Source organism: Hemicordylus capensis, chromosome 2 (assembly GCF_027244095.1).
Source record: "Hemicordylus capensis ecotype Gifberg chromosome 2, rHemCap1.1.pri, whole genome shotgun sequence".
In the NCBI taxonomy this organism is placed as follows: Eukaryota; Metazoa; Chordata; class Lepidosauria; order Squamata; family Cordylidae; genus Hemicordylus; species Hemicordylus capensis.
In genome coordinates, this window is record NC_069658.1 from 225,116,922 (window position 1) to 225,136,339 (window position 19,418).

Here is a 19,418-nt window from a genome sequence, read left to right on the forward strand (position 1 = left end):
CATCCACAATTTACAAAACCTATATATATATTTTTACTATGCTTTTTGTTACCACTATTCAGCCTCATTTAAGATTTCTTAACTTCATGAGCTGAGCTTCAGTGGGGGGGAAGCATTTTAAAATCTTGTCTCTGGGCCCACTCCAACCTTGCTACGCCCCTGCAGATGTACTAAGCTTGATGCTCTAACACTGAAACTACAAGGTGTGGGTTAATCTTGTGAAAATCCCAAGAAGTGTGTGACGGTCTGTTTCCATTTCAAAGGTGCAACAACCATACTCATAGTGGTGAGATGTCTGCACTCCTGCAACATCAGAGCTTCAAAGGAGAGCTGATCTTGCGGCAAGAAGCATGAATTGTCCCCCTTGCTAAGCAGGATCTGCCTTGGTTTGCATTTGGATGGATTACAATATGTGAGCGCTGTGAGATATTCCCCTTACAGCATTCAGAAGGTCCCAGGTTCAGTCCCTGGCAGCATCTCCAAGATAGGGCTAAGAAAGACTCCTGCCTGAAGCCCTGGAGAGCCACGGCTAGTCCATGTAAACAGTACTGAGTGAGATGGACCAATGGTCTGACTTGGTATAAGGCAGCTTCCTATGTCCCTGTGTCCCTTCTGTATCAATCTGGGCATCATTTCTCTTGGCTGAGAGCATGGTCATAGAAGAAAAGACCATCAGATGGATCCTAACCTTTTTTGCCGCATGGTGCTGCCCCCAGAAGCTCCTTCTGTTCATGGAAGGGGAGCTGCATGCATGGGAAGGGTCCTTACATGAACAGAAGGGGGCCCTTCCGTGAGTTCCACGTGCCTGCTGCAGATGGAAGGCGCTTTCTGCCATGGAGTGCAAGAAAGTGAAAGGGTGAGATCCAGCTCAATAGATGCATCTCTGCCATCCAGTCATGGGCAACTGAGAACACGGCCTCAGCCCCACATTGGAATACACTCATCCCTCTCCAGCCACGGGTTTCCTAATCGCAGATTTGAGAATCCGCGACTGGGAAATTGTCACTGGTCTCTCCAACTGCGACCTGAATATCCACGCTTTGGCAATTTTTTTAAAAAGTGGGGGTTGGGGTAATTTTGGGAGTCAGGGGGTTGTTTCTGGTGGTTAGGGGTGATGGGTTTGGGTGATTTGGGGGGTTCGGTGATTTTTTAGGGCTCGGGGGGGCATTTCCAGGGGTCAGGGGTGATTATTTCTGTTTTTACCTTGTTTTTTGGCCCTTCCGCGACCACAGTTCCCCTAACCCCATTTGCCATTGCTTTCAATGGCTCTCCAGCCACAAATTTGCCAACCGCAGTGTTATCCAGGAACAGAACCCTCTCAGCTGATGAGGGGTGGCTGTATAGGAAGCTGCTTCATACTGAGTCAGACCCTTGGTCCACCTGGCTTAGCACAGTCCACACTGACTGGCATGGCTCTCCCCGCCTTACCTGGAGATGCGGCCAGGGAGTGAACCTGGGACCTTCTGTACACAAGCAGATGCTCTACCACTGAGCTATAGACCCACCCGCTAAGCTCTCACAGGTAGTCACCCATCCAAATGCAAACCAGGCTGGACCCTGCTTAGCAAAGGGGACAACTCATGCTTACTACTGCAAGGCCAGCCCTCTTCCCCACATGGTGAGGCACTGCACGTGAGGGGCGGAAGCCTCTGCTCATCCATGTGAACAAGAACATAGTCCAAAGCCGCCAGCTTCTTGAGGCAGTGCAAAGCTCCACCTTGCTGGCAAGCCACTTCCTCCGAGCATCATCGTGATCGCGCAAGTGTGGAAAGGATTCCGCAGTGCTGGCTTTTTCTTTTTAAGAAGATGTGGCAGGAATTCCGCAATACACGGAACACGTGAAGAACCTGGCTGCATTTTGGTCTCTTAGACACTGCATTTCTGTAGAACTTCTCTGAATTGTTCAGCAGATGGAACCATTATTGATCCAAAGAGGCATCAACCTCAGGAATGCCTGTTGGCTGTGTTTCCATACATCACTGAAAAATCAGATCGGGCCGCAGCTCAGGGGCAGAGCATCTGCCTTGCATGCGGAAGGCCCCGGGTTCAGTTCCCGGCAGCATCTCCAAGATAGGGCTGAGAGAGACTCCTGCCTGTAACGTTGTAGAGCCATTGCCAATCAGCATAGACAAGACTGGGCTAGATGGACCAAGGGTTTTGCTCAGTATAAGGCAACTCCCTATGTTCCTGTCTCTGGTGCTGCCGAAATTTCAGGTGGAGGCAGTTCTCACAAAAAGCTTCTCGAGGTCTGGAGAATAGTTCGGGCACCCACAGCACTGTCACGGAGCTGGGTCACATTTGGCAAGACCCAAACCAAAAAAACCCCCCTCCCTTTACTGCGAGGACACTGGTGACTGGTTAATGGCAGGCTCTGGGGAGAGGAGCCATGGGTCAGCTTGGCTTGTGTGTACAACTGGCTCAAGGCCTCCTTGTGTAATGAGGTGACCCAGCTCCGCATCAGTCTTTGGGGGCACTGGGAGCTTTCATGCAGATGGGTGTTGTTGCAGACTCCATGGAGGAGGTCATGGACGGCCCCTTGTAAATTCCGGACGCCTTAGCATTCACACGTGGAAACTGACAGGCTAATTGCTCCAATCTCTCTGAGCAGGCACTATCCCAAAGACGCAAATGATTCCTTAAGGCTTTTGCAATCCCTTTCTGCGGCCCTAAGGGATAGCCTCCGTTGGACCGCTCCATAGACAGTTCCATAGCACACATTTGTAAATGCTAGGGGTTTCGGACCAGGGACGCTGGCAGCAGGGTTCTGATGCTTTCCTCCATATGCCGCTTCAGCAGTTCCCCCGGCAGAGGAAGGTGTAAGCGTCCTCTCTGCTGCACTGCAGTGCCACTCGGGTACTGGCCGGAAGCGGTACTGCAGCTGTTCAACCCCGGATGACCCGAGGGGCCAATCAGGGCCTGGCAACTCCACAGAACAGCCACTGGCACTCAACTGAGCAATGGCACAGACCTGCCTCATCTCGCTTGCCACTCGACCCAGCCTGGTCCCGACAACACTTCCTGTCCCGACACTCAGTGCCAGCCTGAGCTGAGCTCACCTGCTGCCTCTGGACCCTCTGACCTGGGTCTGCCAGGTCCACAGTCAGACCTTCAGTGGCTTGACAATATCACCGTAGGAGGGCTGGCTCCAGGTTTCAGATGGGCCCCTCTGCAAACTGCACCCCCTGGGCCCCAAGGACATTGCTCCTCCACCACCACCGTCACCACACAAAGGCTCTGGACAGAGAGGTGGGGCTAATTCTCATGGGCCGACAGCTGGGTAGGAGAAGCCTCCTGCCTGGCTCCAAGCCCTGTGCATGCTCCATGGAAACATTCAGCAAGAGAGGAGGAAAATCAAGGGGGGAGGAGGGGAAAGTGATCGTGTGTGAGCCATGATCTGGGTAGGGCAGCACGGAACGTGTTTTACCTCCACTCTCCATACAGCACTGGGCACATGATGTGGGTAGATCACAACTAGCGCACAATCATTTCACCCTCCTCTTGCCTCAATTTTTGTCAATGTATAACTGTTTCTTGGGACCGCACACATTTCTTCCTATGGGTGTAATAATGTCCACACTTTGATTCCACGCAGTACCATTTCTGTCCCTCTCACTTAGGGGTACTGTTGGGGCTGAGGAATTCTATTCTGGTTCAACTCCTTCCTGGAGTGTTCTCTCTCTCTCTCTCTCTCTCTCTCTCTCTCTCTCTCTCTCTCTCTCTCTCAAAGTGACCCTTCTTCTGGAAGGTCAGCCTCGCTATTGCCTCCCACAACTTCAGCCTGGACAGAGAAGACTTCACTTACAAGATCCTGTTGACGAAGGCGCAATGGAGCCTCACATTTGCTGAAGACCAGATTCTGGATTTTCATGGAGCACCAGGACACTGGCGGAACGGAGTTGGATGTGGCAAATATTTCCTACTTTGGGGAGGCTGGTACCGCTGCCTGCCACACAGTAGCAAAAGCCAGATCTGGCTCCGGGTGAGGGCAGTGCCAGATGGCCTTATCTTGTTCACAGACGTCAGTGAGGAGGCCTCGGAGTCAGAGAGAGGGACACTTGGCGCTGAAAAGCGCCTTCAGCACAGCTCTCTCAGTCTAGCAGGTGATCTTAGGGAACAAACTGCCACCAACAATTCTGCTCCACACAGTCAGTCAGCAGAATTGCATACATCTGTTCTGCACCTTCTGTTCTACCGGCTTCCAGGTAATGTGCCTTTCACCACAAGAATCCCGAGATGGTGGCTGACTCACATCAAATTCTTTAGTATGGCCCAGTGCAGCCATTTTAACCACAGCAACCATACGAGGAAAGTGGGTGGGTGGGGGCGTGACCCACTCAGGGCTCAGAATGCTGTTCTCATAGCTTCAGGATGTCTCTGCAGCAGGCAGATCCCTTGTTCATCACCAGAATATCAGATATGCGAGAACAGCAGCACACAGGGGACATCTTCTAATAACGTAACTATTTGATACTAATATAAGTAGGGTTTATATATTTTTATATATTATATATTTATATATATATTATATTTATATTGACATTATATTCACATTATATTCTAATGTGTAACCCTAACCAATTTGTTACGTGCTAGAAAAGCCCAGTGAGTAAGAGATTGGTTAGGGTTAGCAAAGCACAACCTATCTGTGGCTTCAAGTCCTTCTGGACCTAGGACTGGTCAGCCCCTGAGGAGATCACACAGGCCCAACCACTCACACAGGTTTCTGCTGGAAAATGCAACTTTGCAGTTGAATGATAAGAGACATAGGAAGCTGCCATATACTGAGTCAGACCCTTGGTCCATCTAGCTCAGTATTGTCTAACCAGACTGGCAGCAACTTCTCCAAGGTTACAGGCAAAAGTCTCTCTCAGCCCTGTCTTGGAGATACCAAGGAGGGAACTTGGAACCTTCTGCATGCAAGCAGGCAGATGCTCTTCCCAGAGTGGCCCCATCCCCTGAGGGGAATATCTTCCAGTGCCCACAGGTAGTCTCCCATTCAAATGCAAACCAGGACAGACTCTGCTTAGCAAATCAGACAATTCATGCTTGCTACCACAAGACCTAAGGCCTTCTCTTCCCAAGGCTTGCCTCTTAAAGAGGCAGTACACAACATGATGCACTTTGTAGGTCCCAAGGAAAAAATACTCCACTGCACCCTACTTCCTCCTCATTTTCCTTGGGGGGGGAAATGTCACTCCAGGAGGATTGGGTGCTTGCCTCCTGCTTCTTCTTTTGCAAAGGACATAAGAAAAGCCCTGGTGGATCAGGCCAAAGGCATATCTAGTCCTGCTTTTCACAGTGGCCCACTAGGCACATCAGGGAAGCCCACCAGTGGGGAAAGAGGGAAACCATCCCTTCCCATTGGTGTTCCCCAGCAGGAACAGGGCATTCCCCCTCTGATCCTTACGTATAGCTATCCATACTAGCAGCCACTGACAGGCCTATCTTCCACGCATTTGTCTAATCCCATGTTAAAACCGTCTAGATGGGTGGCCATCATCACCACACCCAGAGGCAGCGAATGCCATAGTTTAACGACACGTTGCGTAAAGAAGTACTTTCTTTTGTCTCCTTGGAATCTCCCAGCACTTAGATTCAACGGATGACCCCAGATTCTGATATTACGAGAGAGAGAGAGAGAGAGAGAGGGAGAGAGAGAGAGAGAGAGAGAGGGAGAGAGAAGCTTGGCAGATTTTCTTTGGATCTAGGAGCCAGTCCCAAAATCTAGGTGCCAGACTATGGACACTTGACTAAATTACACAACTTAGTGAGAGACACTGGTGTGGGGGTTTCTAATACTATGAGACGGGGTGAAAAATTATCCACTCTCTCCACACCATGAATCATTTTATACACCTCTATCATGTCCCCTGCTCACCCGCCTTCCTTCTAAATGTTGTATTATTTCTTCGTAAAGAAGGTGCTCTAGCCCAGAGGTGCACTGAGGTAATTTTGGAGCCTGGTCCTAAAGGCCTTTGGAGGCCTTGGAGGCCCCCCACCCACCCCCGCTGCAAGTTAAGCATCATCTCCCTACACACACACACACACACACACAAACATAGGAAGCTGCCATATACTGAGTCAGACCATTGGTCCATCTAGCTCAGTATTGTCTACACAGACTGGCAGCAGCTTCTCCAAGGTTGCAAGCAGGAATCTCTCTCAGCCCTATCTTGGAGAAGCCAGGGAGGGAACTTGGAACCTAGATGCTCTTCCCAGAGTGGCTCCATCCCCTGAGGGGAATATCTTACAGTGCTCACACTTCTAGTCTCCCTTTCATATGCAACCAGGGTGGACCCTGCTTAGCTAAGGGGACAAGTCATGCTCGCTACCACAAGACCAGCTCTCCTCTCCATACACACTCCTCCTCTCACACTCACACACACCATGACACAAGCAGAGTTTTTAACACGTGGGTTTTTGAGCGGGGCCCAAACAGCAACTGGACTCACAAGAATGTAAGAATGTACAACAGGTATATTTATGTAAATATGCATTTCAACACGCAACTTAACATATTCCTATCCCACATATTTCTTTCCTCCCTGTCTCTAAAGCAGAGGTCACGCCCAGTGCCTGGCACAGGTAACAGTCACGCTTGGCATGGTGACCACATCACCTGGGACAGACTAAAGAGGATTTGGAGGCCCCCAGGCACTGTTCCCGGTAAGGCGTGCGTACGTGTGCGCACTCACATTTTTTGATGTCCACTCAGTTAATTTTAGATCCCGCTCAAGTTGAATCAGGAATTCTGAATGCAAGTGCTTTGCTATTGCTGCCCAGAACAAAACTCATTCCGCACAGAGATGAAAAAAATTAGAGGGACCACTGCTCCCAGGGGGTGTGGAGGCCCTAGACTTTGGCCCGGAGGTCCAGGGGTAAGCCTGCCTCTGCTCTAGCCCCCTGATCATTTTGGTTGCCCTTTTCTGCACCTTTCTAGCTCTACAATATCCTTTTCAACTTGGTGCAGTGACCACCAGAACTATACACAGCATCCTAGGTGTGTGTGTAAGACTACCAAGAAGAAGGAGGAGGAGGAGGAGGAGGAGGAGGAGGCGGCCATCCCGAAATGGGATGTGGTGTTCCTGAGAGAAGGGGCATCTCTGATGCTGTGATAAACTAAAGGGAAATAGCAGCTGAGAGACTGAGCTGGGGCCAAGGAAGCCGGGTTTATTTGAGGAGTAATTCCTTAAACCCCTCCCCCATCCATACACACCATTCTGGCTCTCCCTTTACATAACAGATGTGCCTTTAAAATTACACTGGAGGGGATAACTACATGTCAATGGCATATAACAGAGCAGGTCCTGACAAATTTTATTTGGAACTAGGAGCCAGCCCCAAAATCTAGGAGCCAGAGAATGGTAGAGGTAAAGTGAGCCGTCAAGTCAATTTCGACTCCTGGCACCCCCAGAGCCCTGTGGTTGTCTTTGGTAGAATACAGGAGGGGTTTACCATTGCCATCTCCCGCGCAGTATGAGATGATGCCTTTCGGCATCTTCCTATATTGCTGCTGCTTGATATAGGTGTTTCTCATAGTCCAGGGAACACACCAGCAGGGATTTGAACCAGCAACCTCTGGCTTGCTAGTCAAGCCATTTCCCTGCTGCGACACTTGACAAAATTACAGGATTTGGTGACAGTCACTGTGGAGGGGGAGAGTGAATGAGCTTCTTGTTATCCCCTTTACAGATAACTTAGAACAGAAACAGGGGTGCCTGGGACAAATAAAGATTCTATTAAAAAACTCTGTCTCTGAATATCTTAGTCTTCATGCCACTTTTAAATTTCTAGGCACCACAGCTCCCTGGTGCCTGGGATTTCTCAAGCCCTGTCACAGAGACAACCAACCACCAAACCAGCAACCACCACCATTTATATACCGCTTTTCAACAAAAGTTCCCAAAGCAGTTTACACAGAGAAATAATAAATAAATAAAATGGCTCCCTGTCCCCAAAGGGCTCACAATCTAAAAAGAAACATCAGATAGACACCAGCAACAGTCACTGGAGATACTGTGCTGGGGGTGGAGAGGGCCAGTTGCTCCCTCCCGCTGCTGCTAAATAAAGAGAATCACCACGTTAAAAAGGTGTCCCTTTGCCAAGTTAAGCAGAGTTTTTACCCATGGCTGTTTGTTTTTTAAAAGGGCAGCAGCTCGTAGGAGGTGCATTTAGAGTGGAGAAGCGTCTGTGGTGGCAGTGCATAAGGACACAGGACGCTGCCTTTTACCAAGTCAGATCCTTAGTCTGTTTAGCTCAGTATTAGCTCCACTGACTGACAGTGGATCTCCAAGGTTTCAGGCAGGAGTCTCTCCCAGCCCTACCTGGAAACACCAGTAAGAGAATCTAGAACTTCCTGCATGCAAGTAGAGGGTCTACCACTAAGCTATGGCCTCATCCCCTAAAGGGAGTGTCTTGCAGCATGCACACACAGTCACCCATCCAAATGCAAACCAGGACAGACCCTGCTTAGCAAAGAAAAATTCATGCTCACTTCTCAAGACCAACATCACCTTAAGTGGCGCAGCAGGGGAATGCTTGACTAACTAGCAGAAGGTTGCCGGTTCGAATCCCTGCAGGTACTATATCGGGCAGCAGCAATATAGGAAGATGCTGAAAGGCATCATCTCATACTGCGTGGGAGGAGGCAATGGTAAACCCTTCCGGTATTCTACCAAAGACAACCACAGGGCTCTGTGGGCGCCAGGAGTCAAAATCGAATTGACGGCACACATTTACTCAGCTCTCTTCCCTCCCAGTGATGGCATTTAACTCATTCCCTGTCTGCTGTTTCTCTGCTCCAAGTTGGTCACCCTCAGCACCTTTTCCTCAGGTGAGGCTCCAGATGTGCAGAGGGGATGATATGGATCAGAGAAGATAATCTGGGTGGGAAAAGAGTCAAGAGTCCCACCACTTCTCTGGTCCGTTCCCCCCTCTTGCTAAATCACAGCACTGAGGATCTTTGACAGGCTGTTTGAATATAACATGGAGTGAGCTTCTCCATCTGAGACAGGACTTGGGTCTAGTAGGGACCATGTTGACTCAGTCCTCCATCTCTTTTCAGGGACATCCCTCTGCCCTGAAACATGCATGGTAAGACAAAAGTAGACAGTGCTCCTGAGTATAGACAGAATGCACCACCCTGATCTCTGAATAAACACAACTCGACAGGTTCAGGGTTGCAAGTTCCAGGCCAGGTCCCTCAACATTGATCAAAACGCTCTCTGTGCTAAGACCCATCTCAGGGCATTCCTGCCAGCTAACTGAGTGGCAACCTGGAGTGTGGGTTCTTTGCTGAATTGAATCAGCCTTTCCCATTGACAAATGGTGGCGGTTTTACATGGGGACCTAGGAAGCTGCCTTATGCCGAGTCAGACCCTGAGTCCATCTAGCTCAGTCTTGTCTACAGTGACTGGCAGCCGCTCTGCAGCATTTCGGACGGGAGTCCCTCCCAGCTCTACCTGGAGATGCTGCCAGAGATTGAACCTGGGACCTCCTGCCTGCAAAGCAGGGGTGCTGCCACTGAGCTACGTGTGGCCCCATCCCCTCAGGGGAAGATCGGACGGGGCTTCCATGTAAGTCACCCATCCAAATGCAAATTAAGGCAGACCCTGCTCAGCAAAGGGGGCAGTTCATGTTGGCTACCACGAAGCAAGCTCCCCTCCCTAATGTGGTGCCCCAAATGGGAAAACACAAGAAGCTGCCGTCTGCTGAGTCAGACCATTGGTCCATCTTGCTCAGTACGGTCTGTTTTGACTGGCAGCCACTCAATCTGCAGGGCTTTTAGGCAAGATTTTTTTTCTCAGCGCTGCTTCAAGCTGGCCCCTCAAGCTCACCCCTCTCCCCAGAGGCCCCTCGGAGTGAAGGAGATAATGAAGAAAACAGGGAGGGGTGGAGCTGGGGGCCCCTCAGGAGCTGGGTGGCCTGGGTTCTTCAAACCCCTCCGCTCAATTATAGCTACACCCTTGCTTCCAGCGGCATTGGGTGGGCCACTGTGCGAAACAGGATGCTGGACTAGATGGGCCTTCTTGGGCCTGATCCAGCAGGGCTGTTCTTATGTTGGCCTGTGAGCAAAGTGGCCAGGCTTGTCTTGGCCAGGAAGGGGATGTGTGGGTAGGTGAGTGTGCAGGCACCCCGGAGAACCCTCCAACTGACAGAGGACCTGGATCAGTGGTGCCCAACTCTGGGTTCCTCCGGATGTGGCTGAACGACAACCCCCAGCATCCCCAGCTACCATTTATTATGGCCGGGAATGCTGGGAGTTGTAGTTCAGCAATGTCTGGAGGAACCCAGGTTGGGGACCACTGGCTCGCTAGTGGCTTGCACTGCGACACTGGGGTGGTGCAGTTCTGCTCACTGCTCTCAGCTGCTTGAATCCTCGGCTTGCTGGGACTGTGCAGGGATGGGGGGGGCGGGGGCAAGCAGTTCTTGAAAAACTGCCAATAGCTCAGTCTGGCTCAAGTCCAGCGTTCCCTCTAACAGGGATTCCCAGATGTTGTTGACTGCAACTCCCCAGCTGTACTGGCTTTTGCTTGGGGATTATGGGAGTTGTAGTCAACAACATCTGGGAATCCCTGTTAGAGGGAAGGCTGGTCAAGTCCCAAGCTGGGAAGCCAAGCACCCCCACAGCGTCTGCCCATCCCATCTCTGGCCTCTGTCGCTCTCTGCTTTGGGTGAAAGCAAAGCCAATTGGGTCCGTAGCTTAGTGGTAGTAGAGCATCTGCTTAGCACCCAGAAGGTCCCAAGTTCACTACGTCCTGTGGCAGAGAGTTCCACGAGTGGATCACGCGTTGTGTGAAAAAGTACTTCCGTTTGTTGGTCCTAGACCTCCTGGCAATCAATTTCATGGAGTGACCCCTGGTTCTAGTGTTGTGTGAGAGGGAAAAGAATTTATCTCTCTCCAAATTCTCCAAACCATGCATGATTTTATAGACCTCTATCAGGTCTCCCCGCAGTCGTCTTTTTTCTAAACTAAAAAGCCCCAGGTGTTGTAGTCTTGCCTCATAAGAAAGGTGCTCTAGGCCCCTGATCATCTTGGTTGCCCTCTTCTGCACCTTTTCCGGTTCAACAATGTCCTTTTTAAGATGTGGTGACCAGAATTGTACGCAGTACTCCAAGTGTGGTCGCACCATAGTTTTGTATAGGGCATTATAATATTAGCCGTTTTATTTTCAATCCCCTTCCTAATGATCTCTAGCATTGAATTTGCCTTTTTCACAGCTGCCGCACATTGAGTCAACACTTTCAATGAGCTGTCCACCACGACCCCAAGATCCCTCTCCTGGTCAGTCACCAACAGCTCGGATCCCATCAGCATATACTTGAAGCTGGGGTTTTTCGTCCCAATGTGCATCACTTTACACTTGCTAACATTGAACTGCATTTGCCATTTTGTCGCCCACTCCCCCAGTTTGGAGAGATCCTTTTGGAGCTGCTCACAATCCGTTTTGGATTTCACTACCCAGAAGAGTTTGGTATCATCTGCGAATTTGGCCACCTCGCTACTTACCCCTGCTTCTAGATCATTTATGAATAAATTAAAAAGCACCAGTCCCAGTACAGATCCCTGGGGGATCTGCCTTATTCGGAGTCAGATCATTGGTCCATCTAGCTCAGTATTATCTACATAGACTGGCAGCGGCTTCTCCAAAGCTACAGGCAGGAGTCTCTCTCAGCCCTATCTGGAGATGCTGCCAGGGAGGGAACCTGGGGTCTTCTGCACGCAAGTATGCAGATGTTCTTCCACTGACCTATGGCCTCATCCCCCAAGGGGAATATCTTACAGTGCTCACATGTTGTCATAAGAACAGTCCTGCTGGATCAGGCCCAAGGCCCATCTAGTCCAGCATCCTGTTTCACACAGTGGCCCACCAGATGCCTCTGAGAAGCCCACAAGAAAGAGCTGAGGGCACGCTCTCTCACCTGCTCTTGCTCCCCTGCAATTGGCATTTAGAGGGATCTTGCCCCTTAAGGCTGGAGGTAGCCTATAGTCCCCAGCCACAGATAGACTTGTCCTCCATGATTGTGTCTAAGCCCTTTTTAAAGCCATGCAAGCTAGTGGCCATCACCACATCCTGTGGCAGAGAAATCCATAGATTAATTTATGCACTGTGTGAAAAAGTATTTCCTTTTGTTGGTCCCAAATTTCCTGACCTTCATTTTCATGGGATGACTCCTGGTTCTAGTGTTGTGAGAGAGGGAGAAACATATCTCTGTCCATTCTCTCTACTCCATATATAATTTTATACACATCTATCATGTCTCCCTGTAGTCCCTAACTAAAAAGCCCCAGATGCTGTAGCCTTGCCTGATAAGGAAGGTGCTCCAAGCTCCTGATCATCTTGGTTGCCCTCTTCTGCACCTTTCCAAGTTCTACAATGTCCTTCTTAAGATACAGTGACCAGAACTGTATGCAGTGCTCCAAATGTGGCTGCACCATAGATTTGTATAAGGGCATTATAATATTAGCATTTTTATTTTCAATCCCCTTCCTAATGATCATAAGCATGGAATTTGCCTTTTTCACAGCTGCCACACACTGAGTTGACTCTTTCAACAAGCTCTCCATCACGACCCCAAGATCCCTCTCCTGGTCAGTCACTGACAGCTCAGACTCCATCAGTGTATATTTGAAGTTGAGTTGTTGTTTTTGCCCCAATATGCTTCACTTTACATTTGCTTACGTTGAAATGTATTTGTCATTTTGTTGGAGTCACCCATCCAAATGCAAACTAAGACAGGCCCTGCTTAGCAAAGGAGGTCATTCATACTCACATCCACAAGACCATATATCCTCCCCAAATAGTTTCTCTCCACTCACCCTTTTCTCACTGTTTGAAACTTCAGTCAGTCAATGCATCTGGATGACTGTTTAGCCACAGCCACAGCCACTAATCCAAATCAGCACAAAACGCTTGGGGACCCAAATATCCCCATTGTCTCAGATAATTTGCAGGAGGGTCCATGGCACCAGGCACCCTTCTACAGGGAAAGCAATAATACCAAAGAGCAGTGATCTGCAAGCAGGGGCCACTTTGGGGGAAACCTTCCGTGTGAGAGCTATTTCCCACTGGGCTGACCTCCACACAGCATTTTGCTTTTCTCTGTGCTGGGAGGGCCCTTTAAGAGAGACGGAGCTCTAGGAGGAAAGCACCGGGAAGGACTACACTTCCCAGCATTCTGTGCACGCTTCCAAAGATGGTGCAGGGAGGGACTCAAGAGGGCTGTTTCCCTTAAAGGACCACCCCTGCCCATGGCTGCACAGTGAGAATGATCAGTTCCGCATGGTGCCAGGGGACTGTGCAGAGTATTTAGCTTTGGCTGAAGCTTCACAGAGCTCCAATAAATAATTAGTCAGGAAGCCACACTTAGGGTTGATGGGGGTCGCCACCAGTATTCCCTCTAACAGGGATTCCCAGATGTCGTTCACTACAACTCCCAGAACCCCCAGCTGCAACAGCCTTTGCTTGGGGATTCTGGGAGTTGTAGTCAACAACACCTGGGAATCCCTGTTAAAGGGAACACGGGTCGGCACTGTCCCCCCCGCCCCCGCCAGGGCTTACAATGAACACTGCCAATAGGGTGCCCCTGTCTCGCCAGAGTCCTTCCTGTGTCTCCCCGTTTCTGCCCTGATTCCCCAGTCTAGCCTTATGCAGGCTAGAAGAGTCCAGCCCAGCTCTTTTTAAAACATCTATGGGAAGGAGAAGCAGCCTCTGCTTGCCCACATTTGCCTGCCCACAGAAGAGGACGCCTCCTAGGCAGCTTCACAGGCCGGGGTGCCAAATGGGTGGTTGTTGTTTCCATCAGCCTGGAATGCAAAGAGCAGTCCACGCTGGCTAGGAGGGACGGGCTGCCCGCATGTGCCCAACATGGCCAGAAGAAGACGACAGGACGAATATCTATAGACCACTTTTCAACAAAAGTCCCCAAAACGGTATAGATAGATAGACAGAATGGCTCCCTGTCCCCAAAGGGCTCACAATCTAAAAAAAGAAACATAAGACAGACAGCAGCAACAGCCACTGGAGGGATGCTGTGCTGGGGATGGACAGGGCCAGTTGCTCTCCCCCTGCTCAATAAAGCAAATCACCACTTTTAAAAGGTGCCTCTTTGCTCCGTTAGCAGGGCATGAAGAAGGGCCCTTTCTTTCCAGGGCCTTTGTGAGGGGTGTGTGTGTGGAATGGCCTCACATCTGCCCCAGTAGGAGAGAGAGAGAGAGAGGTTGGCACTCCGCTCCATGACCCTCCTGCCAGATCTCAGGTGCCTCAGCACAGACTCCTCCAAGAAGAGGCCCAGCCAAGCCCTGCACTGGTTGGGCCTGTGGTGATACCAACGGATGGGCAAGAGCTGGCAGGAGGTGGGTGAAGTGGGAGGGAAGGGGCTTCCATTGCTACGCACAAGCCAAGCCAGGAGAGGAAAGGGCCCAGGCCCGACTTGAGGACCAGCCTCCCCCAGCCCCAAGAAGCAAGCCAAGGCCTTGCCAGCGCCTCCCCCCACCTGCAGATACTGAGCACCCACACACTAGGCTCTGTAAAAAGGATTGGCTGCTGATATGCAAATTGCATGCAAATATGAATCCGCTCACAGCTCTGAGATGCCAGTCAGGTTGGCAGATGACTTTCCCACCAGCTCCTTAAATCATCGGCAGGAAAAGCTGGCAAAAATGCCCACCTCTTCCAAAAACCATAGGTCTTGGCGGCATCCCATGCCAGGCAAAGTTTACTTTCCCAGGCAAAAGAGCAGATGGTTTTTTCAGCAGCCGCTGATGAGATCATTAGCAAACAGGATTTCGTCCAAAAGCCCCTTCCAAAAAGGCCCGCTGGAGACCCCCAAAAGCCACCCCGACACAAGGAGGTGCAAAATATGCCACCAACTTGCCATGCTGCCAGCATTCTGGACCAGGCATCAGCGGCAGGACAGGCCCCTGAAATCTCACCCCCAGGCCAGCTGGGGTGGGAGCCTCCTTCCTCCCCCTCCTACTCCTCAGGGGGCTCTTTTTCTGTTGCTATGTAAATGAGATGGAAGGAGGCAGGGGCATATTTTATTCCATTAAGGCGGAAGAGTCAGGAAGATGCAAGTATCCAGGCCAACCACCAACAGCAACCCCCAGCCCAGAAGAAACAGCAGCAGCCTGTGGGGAGGGACGTCCGCATAAAGGACTGTGCTAAGTTCTGCCCCAGAAGGACTACTGGGTGCAGAGCATCCCATTCTGTAGAGGAACCCGTGTCCCTCCTCACCTTTGGCCCCGAAGGTGAGGACCATCTCCTCGCCCCAAGCCCTGTTCTTTTGGCTACCCTGGTGCTGCACAGTGTTCTGTCCCATTGAATCGGTGGGGGCTCCTGGACCGGGACGGATTGCACTCCTCTCCCTGCTCAGGTCAACCGATGGAGAGGTGAGAGACCTCATGTGCAGGGGCTGGGTGGGGGGAGAGAGTGAGTGCCTTGGGGAAGAGAGAGGGGCCTCTTCCTCGAGGGGGGGGGAAGGTGTGTATTGGGGGTGAGGGGGTGAGCTGCCTGCAGCGCAACACTCCGGGAATTGGCTTCATGCTGGAACTCCCCCCACCACCCCAGCATCCCTCTAGCCGGGTTGCCTAGCAACATCACATCAGCCCCCCTCCACCCCAGAGGAAGAGTCGGCAGGGCCTGGGTGCCAAGCGAGGGGTCCCAGGGCCCCTCCGAAGCATGCGAAACCCCCTCCTCGGGTTGCTGCAGCAGTGCCCAAAGAGAGGGAGGGGGGCCATCGCCTCCAGCAGTCGAAGCGCAGCTGGAGGGGGGGGCAGCCCCGCGATCCTCAGGCCCAGGCGCGAGTGGTGCAGGATGGAGCCCGCCCCCGGGTGCTGCTGCTGCTGCTGCTTGCTGCTGCTGCTATCGGCTGATGTATTATGTAGCATCCCGTCCCCCCACCCGAGCTGGGGGGCTGAGAAGGCAGCCCAAGCTCGGCCACTGAGCCCCTGCCCCGCTGCCCAGCTCCCCTTCTCCCGCGGCAGCAGGGGGGAAGCCACGGGCCTGCGGGCCGTCCGTCCCCACTGACTGCTCCAAGAAGGGCGGGCGGGCGGGGGCAGAGCCTCCCGGTCTTCCACACCACCAGGGAGGGGGGAGCCTTGCTGGCTTGCTGGGGCGGGGGTGCGAGGGGGGGCCCGCAGTGAGTGCAGCCGTGGCCAGAGCCCGAGCCCGGCGGCCTGAGCCTCCCACCCCTTGCCGCTGGCCAGATGGACCTGGGCAGGGGCGAGAGCCAGCGGGCGGGCGGGCGGATGTGCAGAGATCAGGGCACGAGGCTGGGGGTCGAAAAGCGGCCCATCCCCGTCGGGAACCCGGCAGCAAGCAGCAGAGCGGGGCCCGGAAGGGTCGGCAGCAGGCGGAGGCGGGCAGCCAGCGCCTGGTGGGGCCGCTTCCCTCTCCGGGGGCGCTCACTAGAAGTGCAGACGCGGGTCTGCGCGGCTGGCCAGAGAGAGCCCCGGCGTCCGAAGGGCTGAGCTGGGGCAGGGAGGGAGTGCCCGCCGCCCGGGCCCCACAGCAGAGGGGAGGCCAGGAGGCCTTGGGCAGCCAAGAGCAGGCCGGAGGGGCCAGGCCACCGAGGGAAGCCCTCGTGGCCGGCGGTGCTGCGGGTTCGCCCTCGGCCTCCCAGCAGGCCCGGCGCCGTCCTGCCTCTGCCCCTGGGCCAAGACCCGAGGGCCCAGCCAGCTGCCTGGAGGGCGGAGGAGAACGGCGAGGGGGCGCCACACTCCTCGCCCACCCCGAGCCCCAGAGCCCTGCTGAGCCTCCCCCAGCAGCCCCGCCGCGCTCACTCCGCTCCGGATCCCAAAATATCGGCGCAGGGAAGGGAGGGAGAGGGCCGCCTCCCTCCACGAGACCCGGCCCCCTACCCCGCAACACCCCCGCCCCACCCCGTCCATCCCGAGCCAGTCGGTGGGTACCTCGGAAGGGGGCATAGGACATGGTGCCTTCAGCCGCCGCCTGCGCGCTCGCTGCTCATGGACCAGGCCGGGAGGGGGGTCAGTCGGCCGGCCGGAGGAGGAGGAGGAGGGCGCGGGAGGGGGCCGCCTGCTTCCCGCCCGCCTGCCTGCCTCCCCCGCGCCGTCCGTCCGTCCGACCGCGCGGCGCCCCCTGCTTCGCTTCGCTTCGCCTGCCTGCCTGCCTGCCGCCGGCTGCGGCTGTCCCTGGTGCTGATGCGGGAGGCGAGCCAGGAGGAGGCGGAGGAAGGAGAGGAAGAGGCGGAGGCGGCCGCCGCCGCTGCTGCTACTGCGGGAGACGCGGCTGGGGCTGCTGCTGCTGCTGGAGCTGCTGGCTCCTCGCCTCGCTGCTTGCTCGGTCCTGATCCCCTCCTCTCCTCCTCCTCCGCCTCCTTCTCCGCCGCCGCCGCCTCCTCCTCCTCCTCCTCCGCCTCTTCTTCCTTTTCTAGTCGGTGCAGCGGCAGCCGCGACAGCATCACAGCCGAGCCGGCCGCGCAGAGCAGCAGCAAAAACAGCAGCAGCAGCGCCAGCCCAGCCGGCTGCCCACTCTTAAAGGCGCCCGCCCGGGCGGCCGCCGGCACCTGCTGTTGGGGCTTCTGCAGCTCCCAGCGGTGGGGACACAACAGGCGGCGGCGGCAGTAGCAGTAGCAGTAGCAGCAGCAGCAGCAGCGCCGCCGCCTCCCCGTGAAGCCGGGCGGGCATCCGACGAGCAGGCGACCGTGCCCACCAGGACTGTCGGTGCCCCCACCCACCACCGCGCTGCTCACCCTCCCGACACCTCCATCCCCAGCTGTGTCCTCCGCGCCGCCGCCACCCCCCGCCGCTCCCTGACCCGACTCTGGCTTCCTGCAGTTGTCTGGACCAGGATTTCTTAACCTTGGGCCCCCAGACGTTGTTGGACTACAACTCCCATCACCCCCAGACATGGCCTTTGTGGCTGAGGGTGATGGGAGTTGTAGTCCAACAACATCTGGGGGCCCAAGGTTACAAAATCCTGGTCTGGACTGTGGAATGCCGAGGAGACCCTCAGCAGTGGAGGGACCCTTGGCCACCAGAGACCCTGAAACCTCGCAAGGGCAAGAAGGGGGAGAAGCTTCCCTCCTGCTCCCACCTAGGGCCTCCCTCCTGTATTCCCCAGAACCCAGGGGGCTGGCTTGACCCTTTCCGCCAATGGGGAGGAGGCCGCAAGACCTTGTCCTTTGCTCCCTGGTCTCACAGCCCCTTTGCCAGGCAGGGTCCCCACGCGCCCGTTCTGCAGGTGTGGAATACTGAGGTAGAGCCAGAAGCCCTGGAGGGTCTTCCAGGCCCAGCCCAGCCCACTGGATTCACAAACGTGTGGGTCCAAACGTGGGCAAAGGAGCTTTTCTAGGCTTGTCTCCGTCCAGTTTGGAAGAGAAATGGCCTTGGCCCAACCAGTGCTGAACTTCCGTTGGAAGGAGTGTGCCCCTCTTGATTGCCCACAGCCCCTCAGTGGCCTTTGGTGCCATTTTTCTGGGCTGTGGGCTAGAGCAGGAGTTAAAGGCTGGATCACACAGAGGTCCACTCTACTCCTTACACCTTAGGAGGTTGCACTAAACCACCCTAATGGACCTCTCCTGTTGGGCATGACAAGCTCCCATTGAGCTCACTTTGCTTCTTCACATCTACATGTGAAAGATCTGGGCTTTGGGGGTCCAGGGTCATTCATTTGTGTGAATTGGAGACTGTTGTACTCCAATGAGGCAATGGTGGTTTTGGTGGTGGTGTTACTTTTATAATAATTATTAATTATTGGTTTTATTGATTGATTTATTATTTAATGCAGCATCATTCTTGTACATTATGTTTTGTGGGCCTTACAATTTACATATCAACACAAGAGAAACAACTAAGCAGGGACCTCAATGGAGGTGGCCCATGGGGCACAGGCCCCCAAGCAATTGCTCAGAATACCAAACAGTGTTCCCTCTAAGGCGTGCACGTGTGCGCGCACTCACACATTTTTTGATGTCCGCTCAGTTAATTTTAGAGCCCGCTCAGTCTGAATCAGGAAGGCTGCACCCTCAATGCATGTGCGCACACACTGCCTTGATCCTGCCGCCCAGAACAAAACTCATTCTGCACACAGATGAAAACAGTGAGAGAGAACGCTGGTCCCAAATCTCATCAGCCACTTCCCTCCTCCAGGACCTCTTCCAGGAAGGAAGGGCAGCAGTGGAGACACCCACTTGCACAGAGCGAGGGAGGGAGCTCCTGGCCTCACCTGGCTCTTTCCTGCTTCCACCTTCAGAGGTGCTGTATTATAATATTAGAGACTTCAGAAAAGCTACGTAATTATTCCAGGAGGGGTATGATTGAATTTAACTATCAAAAGGGCAGCTGTGGGCCCAAGCCCTGGGTCTTTCAAGTATCTAGCAACCAAGGAAAGGGAGGGAGGGGGGAGGGGTGGAGGACTGAGGCATCCTGCCAAAGACTTCATAGAAGAAAAGGT

At 53.5% G+C, this 19,418-nt stretch overlaps 1 protein-coding gene across 6 annotated transcripts in view; it reads right to left on the reverse strand.

The window, feature by feature from the left end:
* The window catches only part of SYNGAP1 (synaptic Ras GTPase activating protein 1), an 85,511-nt gene extending 68,145 nt beyond the window's left edge, over positions 1–17,366 (reverse strand). For 5 of the 6 annotated variants that reach the window (XR_008316341.1, XM_053296887.1, XM_053296890.1 and 2 more), the window contains exon 1: positions 16,913–17,366. Coding sequence is in view for 5 of the 6 variants with exons in the window: in XM_053296887.1 (XP_053152862.1) it covers positions 16,913–16,934 (22 nt within the window). In the remaining variant the exon portion in view is untranslated. The remainder of the gene's footprint in view (positions 1–16,912) is intronic. The other variant, XM_053296889.1, reaches the window with a different exon arrangement.
* Between the last annotated feature and the right edge of the window lie 2,052 nt (positions 17,367–19,418).